General features: G+C 54.7%; 1 protein-coding gene across 1 annotated transcript; it reads right to left on the minus strand.

Moving 5' to 3' along the window:
* Positions 1–8,797: 8,797 nt before the first annotated feature.
* Positions 8,798–11,157, minus strand: KLHDC7A (kelch domain containing 7A). The gene has a single exon (XM_012664892.1). It carries the CDS (start codon positions 11,155–11,157, stop codon positions 8,827–8,829), a length of 2,331 nt encoding a protein of 776 aa, XP_012520346.1. The 3' UTR covers positions 8,798–8,826.
* Between the last annotated feature and the right edge of the window lie 3,206 nt (positions 11,158–14,363).

A 14,363-nucleotide genomic window follows, 5' to 3' on the forward strand; every position in this document is an offset into this window, starting at 1 on the left:
CCTCTTGTGGTTCCCCCACCCCCACCCCACACTTCCTCCCTCCAGGTCATTGTTCATTCACATCCCAGCTTAAAGGCCACCAGTGCAGGAGAAGCCACCCTGAAACTATCTGAAGTGCGCCCTCCCGGTCACCCCCACTGCAGGACCATGTCTATTTCCTGCACTGACTTTATGTTATTTTATGTAGTTTTTCACCTGTTTGCTCCTCAGCTTCCCTAGTACGATGGGCCCAGCCGTGCACAACCATGACCCCAGCACCTTGCAGGGAGGGCCCGTTCCATCAATACCGGATGGACGAAGGGTGGGACCCATGCCTGTCAAATGGCGCCTTGTCACTTCTCTCTCCTGCAGGGAGAACCTTCACGCCCCAAGCCCTGGTCTTCCAGCCCTCCATGCTCCCGCTCACCCCTGAGGGTGACTGCAACTTGGTGCTCCTTAAATACAGTCCCCGTCTTGAATGTCAAATAACCTTGAAGCGAGTACTACCATGTAATTACAGCTGCTCAGTTCCACGTTACTACGATGCTCGAAATTGCATAATTAGGACCCACAATGTAACACAACCATTAACATGTTTTATACCTCTGCCATTTCCAAACTATATTTTTGTCAAAGCACCAAAAGTAATTAATTTAGCGTGAGGATGCTGGAAGTGCGCAGAGAACAGAGACAGCGATTTTCCCTTTGTCTTTCCCCGTGGCAATGAGGAGGGAGCTTCGGTGTCTTCGAGAAAGAAGCCATTCATCAGATTCTCCAGAGAAGGAGGGTTCTCTTGCCCCAAAGCATCCTGCTAAGCTGGGTGCTGTGTTGTTTGTGGAACTTTCCAGAATGAATGGAAACCAGTCTGTCTTTGTGCTTGAGGCACATTTGCAATTTTCTGTGCTGACTGAGCAGAAACTGCTTCATCATTGCAAGGGATGTTTTCCAAAGTTAAAGACAACTTTCACTTATGGGGAGGGGGATGGGGAGGAAGGAGAGGAAGAGAGAGTTGTTTGGTGGGTACAGAGGTTCAGTTTGGGATGACGAGAAAGTTTGGCGGATGGACAGTGATGATGGCTGCATGGTAACAAGAATGTACTTAATGCCACTGAAATGTAGACTTTCAAATGGTTAGGATGGCAAATTTTATGCCATGTATATTTTACCACCATAAAAAAGAAACCCAGTGATGTATTCTTTAAACTCAACACACAAAGATAGTCGTGCTATTTTGATGGGGGAAAAGGCTGGTTACAAAGTATGTATAGAGAGAGATCCCATTTTTATTTTTAAAATGATTGGTCATAAGAGACTGGACATAAAGAAGTCAAAACGGTAACCGGTTATTTCTGGGTGGGAGTGACTTCTACCGCCTTCCTGGGCTCCTCTGTGTTTTACGTATTTTACAATAGATGTTCGCATATCGTTAGTGATCGGACAAAACATACGTAGATGCACAACATTGCAAATGTACTTAATGCCGCTGAATTGTACACTTTAAAGTAGTAAATTTTGTGTTATGGGTATTACCACAATAAAAAAAAAAACGTGTTTTTTAAAAAAGGCAACTTTACTACAGACATTACCTGCCCTGGTTTTCTTGAGGTTGGCATTGTCTAATTTGTCCCCATCCCCCACTACCCAAGCCATTGCGTGGTGGGGTGGGGATGGGGACCAGGCTTGGGACGTGAAGGAAGGGGCCAAAGATATTAGATAGGGCTCAGCTGTTTCTAGGACAATCCAAGAAGTTAAACACTTGACCCCAGGGTGTGGTTGGTGCCTGATTTTGGTTCCCTCAGATCAGATTCTCTCATAGGAGGGCTTTCTTTTCTTTCTTTTTTTTTTTTGCTTTGTTTTATTTTGTTTTTAAAAGAAGCCACTCAGAATTCATTATGATTTAAACCGAGGCCATGTTAAAGCTGCCCCTCACATTATCTGCAGAGTAAAGAGTGCTGAATGCGATAGTATAAACATGATTGCAGGAGAAATAATCAAAACTCTTTAGAGGATAAACTGTTTTCAGGAACACAAAGAAACCACATTACTCTGACACTCATTGCAAATAAAGATGCATTATATCTGTGTAGTGTTTTTAACCTTCTGAAGTATATTCACAGTTTTTATTTATTGTACTGCCAAGCCCATTTGAATGTCGCTCAGAACCATCCTGGAGGTAGGGGGAGACCGTTGGTGCCAGAGCAGGGCTGTCTGCGGTGTGAGGTCCGACAGAAGGTAGCTGAAGGGGAAAGAAGGGTGCCCCTCCTATACGATCTCACAAAGCAGGGAGGAGTGGGTGAGAGCCCTGGCAGGGAGGACTGCAGTGACTTTATTAGAGGGACATTATCAAGATAGATAGGTACTCCCAGGGGAAACTGGGGCTCAGTCCTACTGGGAAACCTGGGAGCTGGTGTAGGACAAGAGCTGAGGGAGCTGGGGCATTTACACACCAACTCCTGCCAGTCATTGGTTGGGGGATCCTTTGGGGGTGATGAACCCGCAGGCAGTGCCAGCCTGCTCCCCATGTGGGCAGAGCACCTCTCAGCAGCCGGGGAGGCTCTTGGGCAGAATACAAGTGCTGATAGTTGGAGCAGAGTGGTTGTGCTCAGTAGGTGTTAGTGGTTCTTGTTCAAGGAGATGATCTCTTGATTTTTCTGTGAAAATCCTCCTCCAAGCTGGCTCTGAGCTGTCCCCCTATAGACAATGGTTCCTGGGTCCTGGGGAAGACCCAGCTCTTCTGGGAATGGCAGAAGGCTGAGCACTAAGGCCCAAGGCCAGACCCCCAGGAGGGTCCCCAAAGCCTGAGTTTGGCTAGAACAGAGCCAGCCCCATATGTCTGAATAATGAAGAACACAGGATTTGGAGTTAGGCAGAGCTGGTAGGGGGTGTCCCAGCTTCTCTACCTTGTAGCTGTGTGACCCTGGAAAAGCTACTTCAGTTTCTTGAACTCTAGTTCCCTCAAGTATAAGACATCACAGGATTGTATTCTCACTTACCTATTGCTGTGTTGCAAACCTCCCCTAAAGTTTAGTGGCTTAAAACCACGGCTACCTATTTCTCTCATGTGTCTGTGGGTTGGTGATTTGGGCTGGGTTCAGCTGGCTGGTTCTTCTGCTGGTCTCAGTTGGGTTCCTTCAGGCATCTGTAGGTGGTTAGCTGGCGGTCAGCGGCCTCGCTCACAGGCTGGAGGTTTGGCTGGCTATTCCCTGGGGTCACTGGACCATGTTTCCCCCATTCTCCAGTAGGCTAGACTGAGCTTGTCCTCATGGTAGCAGCCTTGGTGTTTCTAAGATCCACAAGAGAGTAAATCCAATGCCCAAGCAATTTTCAAGCCTCTGCTTATGTCAAATTTGTCACTGCTTCCAGTGACCAAGGAGAGTCACATGACCAGATTTAAGGGGTGGAGAAATTGATGGGCAGGAAAGAATTTGGCCAGTTTTGAGGACAAAATGAGACAATATAACCAAAGCACTGATTAGCCTTGTGGGTGTTCAGTCAACGTATCGACAATGATTACATTTTTCTCTTTTATTTTTTTATTAATAAAAAGGTAGGCATTATAATTACTAATATTCATTTAAAGAGATAGGTATTAAATAGTAATTTAAAGTTTTTGTGCAGCATCTTGTCTCAGTTTCCTCCTCTGTGTCATGAGGATGACCTCTCTGCCAGTGATGTCCCCGTGAGGGTTCAGGGAGGGAATGACGGTGAAGTGTTTGCACGGGGCCTGGTGCGGGGAACGCTGTCATTATTACTGGCATAAAATTTGCATCTCTACTTCCTCCCTGCACACCAAGAGGCAACCCAGACTAGATCGCTTTTTCATTTCTGCTTTATTTTGACTCACATCCCGCTTTTCAAGGCTCAGAGCTGTTTGTAAAGACTTTCCTCCAGGCTGCCCTTTCTTCTGGCTCCCTGGCTCCCCGAAGTTACCTCCTCCCTTCGTGTTTCATCTCCCTCCTGCTGCTGCAGCCTCTCACCTGCCTAGGGGGCTGCTTCTGGCTGGAGCCACGGATTCAGGGGGCTCCGAGGGGAGCCCTGGGGTCACAGGGTCCTACCAGGTAAGGATTGCAAAAGTGGGAAGTGCCAACTGCCTCTGTCTGTGGCTCTAAATATTTGCAGCCCAGACACAGCCCAGCTTCCTCCCAGTTCCCGAGTGGAGGTTACTCCCAATCTGTAAAAGAAGGGTGCCCCTTCCATCTTGCACCTTCTTAAGGTTTCCAGGGCTCTCTGAGTAGCTTCCGAAGCTCCTTCGTGCTGACACCCCAGGAAAATGCTTACTGCTTTGAGCCCCAGGAAAACACTTGATGTTTTGAGCCTGGACAAACTCGAATCAGACAGCCAGTCAATCCTGAACTCCCACCCTGGGAGAAGAGAGCAGAGGCTCACAGTCTCAAAACCCGGATAGTCTCAAAGGAATAGCTTTAATCTTGAACATCTCCTACCCCAGACCTTCTCAGACTAGAAGGGGCTGCTGCAGCTTAAATCCCCAGACAACCTTCCTCCTCCAGGGCCAGGCTGCTGAGAAAAGGGAGCAGGGGGTCCAAGAAGACTCTCCTCCTCCAGCTGGCACAAGCCAGCCCCCCGTAGGAGACAACTGTTCCGCTGAGACCTACTCTGGAGCGGTTCCTGGGCTGGGTGCTTTACCTGTATTACCTTGTTAGTTCTGACAACGTCCTCGTGAGGCTGGCAGTGGCAAACCTGTTTTACAGATATAAGTATTGAAGATCAGAGAATTTAAGAGCTTTGAGCTCAGAGTTCAAAGATGGAGCATAATTGATTGGCGTGGGTGGAGACGGGATCCGGGCAGCCAGGAGATGGGCCCATGCTGGGTCTGGCTCCACCGGCCCACGGCAGGGCAGTGAAGAGAGAGGACCACACTGGGATCTGGGAGGCCTGGTTCAAGCCCACTTTTAAGGAAACTGAAGGTTTGTGGATTTTGCCATGAAGGCAAATTTTCTTAAACTCTCTGAGCCTCAATTTTCTCACCTGTAAGATAGGATCAGTGAGGAGATGCCTATAAAAGTATTTAGTCCAGTGCCTGGCACCAGAAGAGTTGGGACCCAGTGAATTTGGCTCCCTGTCTCACCTGGCCAGGTATTCCATAGGGAAGGGCCCCTGGGATGGCCCCTCCAGCCAGCCTTGCCTCTCTCAGAGGGCGTTTCCAAGGGCAGCTCTGTGTCCCACAGTCAGAGAGGGGCCCAGGGCCCAGCCCTAGGCAAATGCCGTGGCTTCTGCAGTTGCTTCAACAACTCTGCTATTCCAGGCAGGGCCTAGACTGAACTTTTCTCGTAAATATTGACGGAGGCCCCAGACAGCGAGGAGTGAGAAAACAAAGGATGTTTTATTTGTGATAGAAAAAGAAATCAACAGAAATAAAAAATCTACAGGCCCAACAGGAGGGGGGAACGATTAAATAAACCTTGGTACACTCACTCGATGGAATATTGTGCAACAATTGAAATGCTGTTTACCGAGGGTTTGTAATAACATGGGGAAATGCTTATTATAAAACGCTAAGTTAAAAAAAAAAAAAAGGAAGCAACTGAATGGCATATTTAGCATAATCACACCTAGGCAAAAATCAAGCCAAACAAAAACTCTGTGCAGAAGAAAAAGACCAGAGGGGCTTGCACCACAGTAGGGGACGTCTTCGGTCGGCAGAGTTGGGGAGTTTTTTTAAATACTTTTCTCTATTTTTCATTTTCTTTCTATAACGGCCATGGTTGGTTTAAAGTGGAAAGCAACCTAAATTTAATTTTTTTTTTCCTAAAGAAGAAAGAATTCTTATTGGAAAAGCAGCACAGATGACCTGCAGGAAGACAAGTGACACTGGGGCCACTCCGAGGTGAAGGGCAGGAGGTCAGCAGACCCCAGGCTACTAGACAAGGTCGAGGGGAAGTCCCAGACTCTGTCCTCACAAAGTGATACCAGCAGGCTGATACCCGGCCGCACGCCTGGGTGTGGCATCTGCAACATCCCCGTAAGGATGTTGGCTGTCACCCCTGCGTGTGCAAACTCTCCTTCTCTCCTGGGGACTGTAGCTGGTTTCTGTCTGAGGAATCTCTTTCATAACGTTGGTTTCATTTGGTTCGTTCCCTTACAACAAAGGCTAAACCAGAATAGCCGGCCCTGCCTTTCTCCCTACACCACGACCGAGCTCCCTGCAGGCAGCCCTGCCCTTCCCGGCATGCGTGGCCAAGCCCTTCTGGCACAGGGCAGCTGTCCCACCCTCTGAGCCAGTCCTGGGCTGTGCACCCCCCAGGTTTGCATTCGGGCCCCTGGTCAAATGGCATCTCATTGATCAGGAGGCCTGATCACATGATTTAAAAAAGCAACCCTCTCCCTCTGGCGTTCGTGATCCCACTGGCTCCTTAGTGCATACGCGGCGCAGGCTCTATTTATTTTATTACGTGTTTATTTTTTAAAATTGCCCATTTTCCTCCACTAGAATGTGAGCTCCGGTAGGGCAGGAGTCTGCTGCATCTCCAGCACCTAGAACAACGCCAGGCCCGAGCATTCTGCAGACGCTTATTTCACAGGTGAAGGGATGAACCCTGACCACTCAGCCCTCAGGGGGTCTTTTCAGGCCCTTGAACTACCTGGATCCACGTGATGGCCCCAACTGCTTCCATCCTGCAGCCCAGCTCCGGAGACGCAGGATGGTGAGGATAAGCACACCAGCTCTAACCTGCTGGCAGTGACTGCCTGCAACATGGCGTTCAAACAGTTAGGAGGCCACAGTAAGGTTCCCACCAGGACAAGGTGGGGTGATTGGTGAGTGGTGTTGTCGGCAGGGCTACGAGCGAGGTAGATTAGGTGCACCGTGTACTTCTCCTCACACCCAATCCTGTCTCAGCTCTGCCTCTTGTGAAGACCACGCTCACCATCAACGGGGGTCCCTGGAATCATTTCCCTAGTCCCTACCACAGGTATGTGCTGGGCTTTGGAATGTTTTTCCAGAGTGGTCCCTGTCTCTCCTGGGCTGGGAACCTTTCCTGCACTTTACCCAGCTTGGTTGTCTCATCTTCTGCCTGGCTCCTCACCGGACGCCGGCCCGTGGGGGCTGGGTCTGGCTTCACCTGCCTCCAGCTCCCAGATGGGGGTCTCCTCCCAAGCAAACCCTTCCCCCAGCCTGGCATGACAATGCCAATGCCTCCGGAGTCCTGTCACTGAAACCATCCTCCCCACCCCATGGATCCCTTGGAGGTCCGTGCCTGATTGTTGACACTGTACTTGAATGTGGCCTTGGCTGGGGATGGGGGAGGGGGCACTCTTTCCAGGGGCCAGCCATGGTCCCAGCTGACTTTCCCTTCACAGTCTCCAATTTAGGGCTAAATTTAGCTGCCTCATCCTCCCAGGCCATGGTGGCCTTGTGTGGTCCAGTACGAGCTGTCCTCTCATTTCCATGACAACCCGCTTCTCATCCTTTGTTCTGATCCTGCTTCTTCCAACAAGACCCGCAGCCCAAGCCTGGCAGCTGCAGTGGACACATGCTCTAGCTGGCCCTGCCTGGAACTCTGGAAGAACTTTCTTTGCGGGTTCTCATTTATCCCCAAGGCAGGCAGGGACACGAATTGTTCTTCCCATTTTCAAGATAGTAACACTGAGGTCCAAAGCATCCTTATCTTCTCCCTTGTCAGGCCCTGCCCTGGGGTACCTCCTATCTCCCTTGGCTTCTAGCTGGGGCCAAGAGCATCACTGCTTTCCTGTCTGTATCTGTGTCTCCCGCAAGGATGGAACAAGGGCTATGGTGACAGAGTAGGCCATCTCTCTCCCTTCCCTCCAGAAAGAACAGGTCCCTTCCTGAGGTTGCGGGTCTCCTTAATTTCAGAGTTTACCAAACCTGCTGTGTAAGGAGATCTGGTCTCTGGATGTGCCACTGGAATCTTCTAGTTCCTCAGCTTTGTCATGGACCTGCCCCTCCCTGGTCCTCTCCTGTCTGATGAGGCAAACCAGGTGACACATGGCACAGGGAGGGCAAACCCTGCTGTTATCTCTCACCAGCCCTGGAGACTGGTAGTGGCTGCCCCTGCTTCCAGGCAGGAGCGCTGGGATGCTGGGAAGGATTCTGAGACCCGAGGAAGGGGCGCAGTGGTCAGTTAGCAACGACGTGAGCAGGGCTGAGGAGGAGGGTGACCCTTGGATCAGAGCCTTTCCTCCGTTTCCTGAGAGCTCGATGGTATCCTTAGCCCTCTACAAGAAGTTGGCCTCTTAGATGTTTCTCCTCCTTCCCGTGATGGGAAAAGTAAATGGGCTTGGGTACATTTACTCTGCTGCCCAGAGTCCCCGTGGGCAGCCCCAGCTTTAGCTGTCCTACTTCTCAAGTCACATCTCCCCCTGGCAGGGCTCCTCCCTCAGTCTTGCTCACCTGTGTGTCCCTGGTGCTTCCGGGAACTGTAGAGGTGGGGCCCAGTGGCTTAGTGTTCATGAAGGGACACTGGTAGCACAGAGGGCTGGCCTCTCTCCAGAGGGACCAGGTTGAGGGTCTGCCAGCACTTGGAACTGTGCTTGCAGTAAGACCGTGCTTCTGAGCTACGGTGGGGTCCTGGTCACTCCCCCCAGGAATTTGGAGTTGGAGCCACGTGGTGGTCCTCTCTTCTGCCTTGGAACACCAGTCCCTGGCTCTCTCCTCCCCAGGGGGCCCCAGCAGCCCATGTAGGGACAAGACTCATCTAAGACCCACCTCCCAAGGCTCCACTTACCCAGCAGAGCAGGTAGGATTAGAATCTGCCTCTTGATGGCCAAAGTCCTGGGCCACCTGACTGCCCAGAACTGACCCACAGAGTGACAGGCAGGGTGGTGCTCATTGCCTCCCCGTTTTGCACGAGGAGCCCAGCAGAGGGGCAGCTAGACCCTGGTGTGAGGCAAATCAGGGGTGGGCAAGGTCAGGACGGCAGGCAGGAGGGTGCCCTGCGGCGTCGGGAAGCTCCGCAGCGCCTTGGGTACAAACCTGGGCGAGACGTAGTCGGCCAGGAAGCAGAGAGTGCGCTGGCGCCCCACGCAGTAGATGAGGTTGTCCACCACGGCGCACTGGAAGGCGTCCGGGTAGGGCGTCCGGTACGTGGCGCACTCGTACCAGAGCCGGGCGCTGGCGCTGCAGCGGTGCACACTGATGCCCAGGCTGCGGTTGAGGTCAAAGCGGTAGAGGAAACCGTTGACTGCCACCATCTCGGCCGTGCGGTCCTTGCTGCCCCCCGTGGGGCCGGCCCACCAGCGCTGCTCCTGGGCGGAGAAGCGGAGCAGCAGGTAGCGCAGCGTGCCGCCCGTGACGAAGATCTCGTTGGCGCACGCCGTGGCTGTGTGCGCCACGGCAAACGTGTCATTGGGGAGAGGCGGGGCAAAGACCCAGCGGTCCAAGCGAGGGTCGTAACGCTCAACCGTGTTCAGACACTCGCCCCCGATGGCGTACAGGTGCCCGTCCAGGGCCACCAGCCGGCAGTGCGGCCGCGCCTGGTTCAGCGGGCACACCTCGCTCCAGATCCCCGTCAGGGGGTTGTAGCAGAAGACCCGGTTGGAGGGCCGGCGCCCGGGCCCCTGGCAGCCAGACACCACGAAGAGATAATTGAAGAGACTGCAGATGGCACAGCCCCGGGACACAGCCTCAGGGGGCAGCTGGGCCAGCAGGTGCCAGACATCCCTCTCGTCATCATAGCAACAGAGGCAGCCGGAGTCTTCCTGGGGGCACACGTCCGCCACCAACAGGTACTTGCGGCCCCGGAGGCGTCGCTGCAGGATCAACTCCCGTTCTGCCCCGCTCAGGCACCCGTAGACATCCGGGCTGCGCAGCACCTGGAGGTAGTTGTCGCTCATCACCTTGTAGGCTGCCTCCTTCAGGGCCTCCAAGTTCTGCCTCTTGGCCAAGGTCAGCGCCTCGTGGCAATTGCCCAGATCCAGGCGGACGTCCGGGTCTGAAGCGGGGGTGAGGGGGACGTGGAAGAAATTGGTCCCGGCCACGAGCTGCACGCGAGGCTCCCCACTGCTTCTGGCTGTGCCAGGCAGGGCGCCCCGGTCTGGGCAGGGTGAAGGGGGAAAGCCGAGGCCCTCGGGCTGTAGCTGCAGCTCTGGGTTCTCCGCGATCTGCAGGAGGCTGTCCTTCCTGCCGAAGCCTTGCGGGGAGGGGGACGACAAAGGCCGGGGGGCGGCGGCTGTTTCAGCTCCACCTTCTGTGTCTTCGGCTTGGCCCCGGGAGGCTGCTCCTGTTCCCAGGGGCCTGGGCAGTGCTTCAAGGCAGGGAGCCTCTGCCAGGGCTGTCCTGAGGGCCAGCCTGCCCCTGGAGACGGTCCGAGAGATGGATTCCACATAGTAGTCGTACACCTTGCCCTTCAGCCTGGGCCCAGCCCCGTCCACCTTCTGTATGAAGTTCTCTTCCATCCGGACCCGAGCCACCGACGAGAAGGTGTAGGAGGTGTTGGTGGCTGCCTCCTGCTGATGCCGCGCCAGGCCCACATCTGAGGCGGCCTGGAGAGCCCCTGCCTCTTCCCTGCTGACCCCTGTCACGTGGGTGAAGACCCAGCTCCGGTTCATGTCACTGCTGCCTTCCTCCGGAGCAGTCCAAGGCCGGTGGGGAGGTTCCAGCTGCCCGGGCCCTGGCGGCCCGAGGGGTCCACCGTCCTGCCATGGAGCAGGCTCACCACCCACACGGCTGCCGCCCGCCGCTGCAGCAAGTCCAGCTGGGGAGCTTTTGGGTTCACTGTCCAAATGGGGGCAGCGCGGAGGGTTGGGCCTCCTGCCAACAGCTGTTCCGGCTTCCTGGCCGCGGCAGCAGGGAGGCACCTGCTCAGAGTCCGGGCACTGCCCGCCCTGCTCCTCACCACAGTCTTTTCTCTGGGGCTCGTCTCTGGAGGTGGCCCCCGTTGTCAGGGTGCAGGGGGCTCCCAGGTTCTCCCAGCTGCAGCCCAGGAGTGCTCCGGCCTCCTTGCTCACCCTCCGGCGGCGTCTCGGCCCCCTCTGTGGCGCCCTGGGAGAAGCCACCTGGGCAGCAGGCTGCCCCGAGCCCTCTGCTTCCTGCCCAGCTTCGGCCTCCACGTTCCCACCCCCCTGCGGGGCTGGCGTGGGCCTCGCCTTGTACAGTCTGTAGGCCGCGGTCAGCAGGAGCAGCGCAGCGGCCGACAGCACCAGCTTGCCGGTCAGCTGCATGTCCAGCTGCCAGTCCTGGGCCCCGGCTTCTCTGGGCAGCATGCTTCTCGTGCCTCTCCAGGCGACCTGGGGCTGAGGAATGTCGAGAATCCGATTAATGATTGATTGCCCAACTGGGCCGGTTCCTGGAGCCAGCCAAGCCGTTCTGGGCTGGCTCTGGCCAGCTGAGGAGTCGGAGCAAAGGTGACTTTGAGCTGCAGAGGGTGGCCGAGGGGCCCAGGGCCAACGGATCCCAGCCGCTGGCCTCCTGTGGGGATGAGGGTCTGCCCAGGGGCTCAGCTTGGGCCCAGCCACCTGAGCCAGCTCTGTAGCCAGCAGCCGGGGGATGTGGGAGGAGTGTCCAGTGGGTACACAGAGAGGGAGGAAGCTCCTAGCCAAACAGTCACCCGATGCCAGGAAGTGCACGGGGTTGGTTATTCTTTGTGTGTGCGCTTTATTTTCCTTTGCAAATCCACCGGGCGAGGAGGCTCGGGTGTGGCGCGTGCTGGGCAGGTGGAGCCCCGGTAGGCGTGGCTGGGATTGTGCCTATTGGGGTCTGTGGGTCCCCCAGCGGGGTCAGCATTTAACTGGTCAAGCGGGAAACACAGCAGGGGAGGCTGGAGCCAGGGACCACAGCCAAGCCACCTGACCTGTCCTCCTCTGCCTGACAAGTTTACGAAGAGAAACCGGCCTTTCCGAGAACAGTTTGGGAAAACACCTTGCGTTAGCACCCAGGTCGGGGTTGGACGTGGGACACATCTCCCTTAAAACCTGACCGTCTCCGATGGTGAGAGGCCGAGGGAAGACCCACGTGACCCAATCCCCCCCACGCCCCGGTGCATTGTCACCAGTGCTGTGGGTCCTGGATCCAGACTACGTGGCTCTGCCACTTACCAACCGTGTGAACTTAGGCAAGTGACTTCAGCTCTCTGTGCCTGTTTCCTCATCTGAAAGACGGGGGACAGTGGTATTTGCACCCCATCGGATTGTGGTGGGAACAAAATGGGTTACTGCGTGTGACGTGCTGTGCAGAGCCCCCGTTGTGCAAGCTTGGTGGACGTTAGCTATTCTCCCTCCTCGTCCTCCTCCTCCTCCTCCTCTTCCTCGCTAGTACTAATTATCAAGCTGGACCTTCCAAGGCACACACCTAATTCTGCCCCTCCCCTGACCAAGGGCCCTCCATGAGTCCCCAAAGGCCAGCGTAGGGGTCTCAAACTCTTGCTGCCCGTGGGGGCCGAGCAGGTAGAGTGAACAAGTGAAGACCCTCCCAGCCGAAGGTGCTGGCAGGTGGCCCAGCAAGGCCCGATCCTCCCCCCGTTGCAGAGAAGTTTGGGATCCAGGTAGCGATGGGGTCACTGTCGATTTCTAACTGCTGTCATCTAACTGAAAATGCACACGAAGAGCACTCGGCGGCCAGAGGGGAGACACGCACGGGAGGAATCTGGCTCTGAAGCCCTTGGCTCTGGGAGAGAGTCCTGACCCCTCACCTAGGCGTTCGCGGTCCTCTGCCACCAGCCTTGGTCCACCCTTCCGCGTCCATCTCCTGACCGCGGCCTGCCTGCTGGGCGCAGGCCGACTTCTAGGCAGGCAAGGTCTCCCTCGTCTGTCCTGGTCCGTGTCCCTCCAGCCCACCAGAGTTGGGTCCCAGGCCGTGTCTCCCAGGCCTTCTTCCCACACGTCTCCGCCTTCCGAGATCACCTGTTCCCTCTTTGTCTCTCGATCGCTGATGTTCCTCTTTCAGCCTTTGTCACAGCTGCCACGTCACAAAGTGCGTCGTGCACGGTCTCTGTTCTCCTGCTGGGTCCGAAACCCCTGAAGACAGAGACTGTCGCTGGTCCAACCGGGGACCCTAAGGCCTATGGAGACCCTGCAAAACCGGGACAACGGCCAGCATGGACCGTGCTTTACGCTGAGTGGACCGGGGAGGGCACTCCGGATGAATCTCATCTAATGCCACAGTCCCTTTGCAGAGAGATGTGTTTGTTATCCCCACTGGATGGCAGTGGTAACCGGACGGACCTCAAGGTTATGTCAACTTTCTTGTAAATGGGGACTTTAATCCTTGTTTGCAGACCAGAGTTTTATAGACCTGACTTCATCCAACAGGTGTGACTTCTCGTGCAGCCTGGTTTCCTCAGCCTGTCCCGCTGGGGGCTGGCAAGAGGGGACCCTGGGTTCCATTTCTTCCCACCATGGTCAAAAGAGTGACTGTCAATCCAGTGGGCACAGGAATCACCGGGGGTGTTGGTTAGGGGCGGATGTCTGAGCTCCATCCCTAGACGTCCTGATTCTGTAGGTCTGGAGTGGGTCCAAGGAAACCTCCATTTTTTACCATCACCTTAGGAGACTTCAGTGGGTCTAGGAGTGAAAAATAAGTTAGCTTTTCTACCTGCCTCCTGAAAATTCCTCTTCACCCTTGAGGAAGTAGGTGAGTAACAGAGAACGGGAATGCAGTCCTGGGCGCTTTGCATAAGTAAAATCATTCAATTTTCCCAGTAATCCAGAGAGGTGGATATTATCATTGCCCCCATTCTACAGGTGAGGAAACTGAGGCTCTGAGGGACAATGCCAACGGGCTGAGAGTGGCAAGTCTTGATTTACAACCTCTCTGGCTGCACAACCTGTCATTTTTCTCTGGGAAGGAGAAAACGAGGCATTACGGGTAATAAAAATGATTTGTCCAGCATTAAAAATGCTTTGTTGGGTCTCACGAGGGGGCCCCCAGTTGCCAGGCTACCATTCCAGCGGTAGGGGCAGCTTTGGGGATCCTATACTCTTGGAGAGAGGGAGACATGTGACATGCCCCCTCGGTGGGGTGTGATCTGGCATTGTCCTCTCAGGTGCCACCAGGTGAGCAGGGTCTCAGCCCTTCTGATAAAGGCTCTGTTGTGCCCCGGAGCCCCCTGTGGCTCCAGCTTAAATCCTATAAATCAGACAATAGGGCTTTCCTTCTGGAAAGCTCTGGGTGCTGGATGTGCCTGAAGCAGCCCGAGGGGTGGGGAGGTGAGAGGATCGCTGGAAGCAGAAGCTGCAGTCCCGACGCCAGGGAACTATGTCCCTCATCCAGAGATGGGCACATGCCTAGGAATGATCAAGCCACGATGCAGCACGAAGAAATTAATGAGGTGATGTATCAGAACAGAGGTCAGCAGAAAGGATTCCAGAAAGAAGTGTTTGGAATTGGGTACGTGTTGGGTGCGGTGATGTGGGTTAAGGAGACAGCCTCGGCCCCGCTGCCCGCGGAGACGGGTCTATGGGGGGAAGATGTC

Source organism: Propithecus coquereli, unplaced genomic scaffold (genome assembly GCF_000956105.1).
Source record: "Propithecus coquereli isolate 6110/MARCELLA unplaced genomic scaffold, Pcoq_1.0 Scaffold939, whole genome shotgun sequence".
NCBI lineage: Eukaryota > Metazoa > Chordata > Mammalia > Primates > Indriidae > Propithecus > Propithecus coquereli.

What these genes read in the sequence shown, in the direction of transcription:
- KLHDC7A (XM_012664892.1), bottom strand. Translation starts at nt 11,157, where the DNA reads ATGCTGCCCAGAGAAGCCGGGGCCCAGGACTGGCAGCTGGACATGCAG.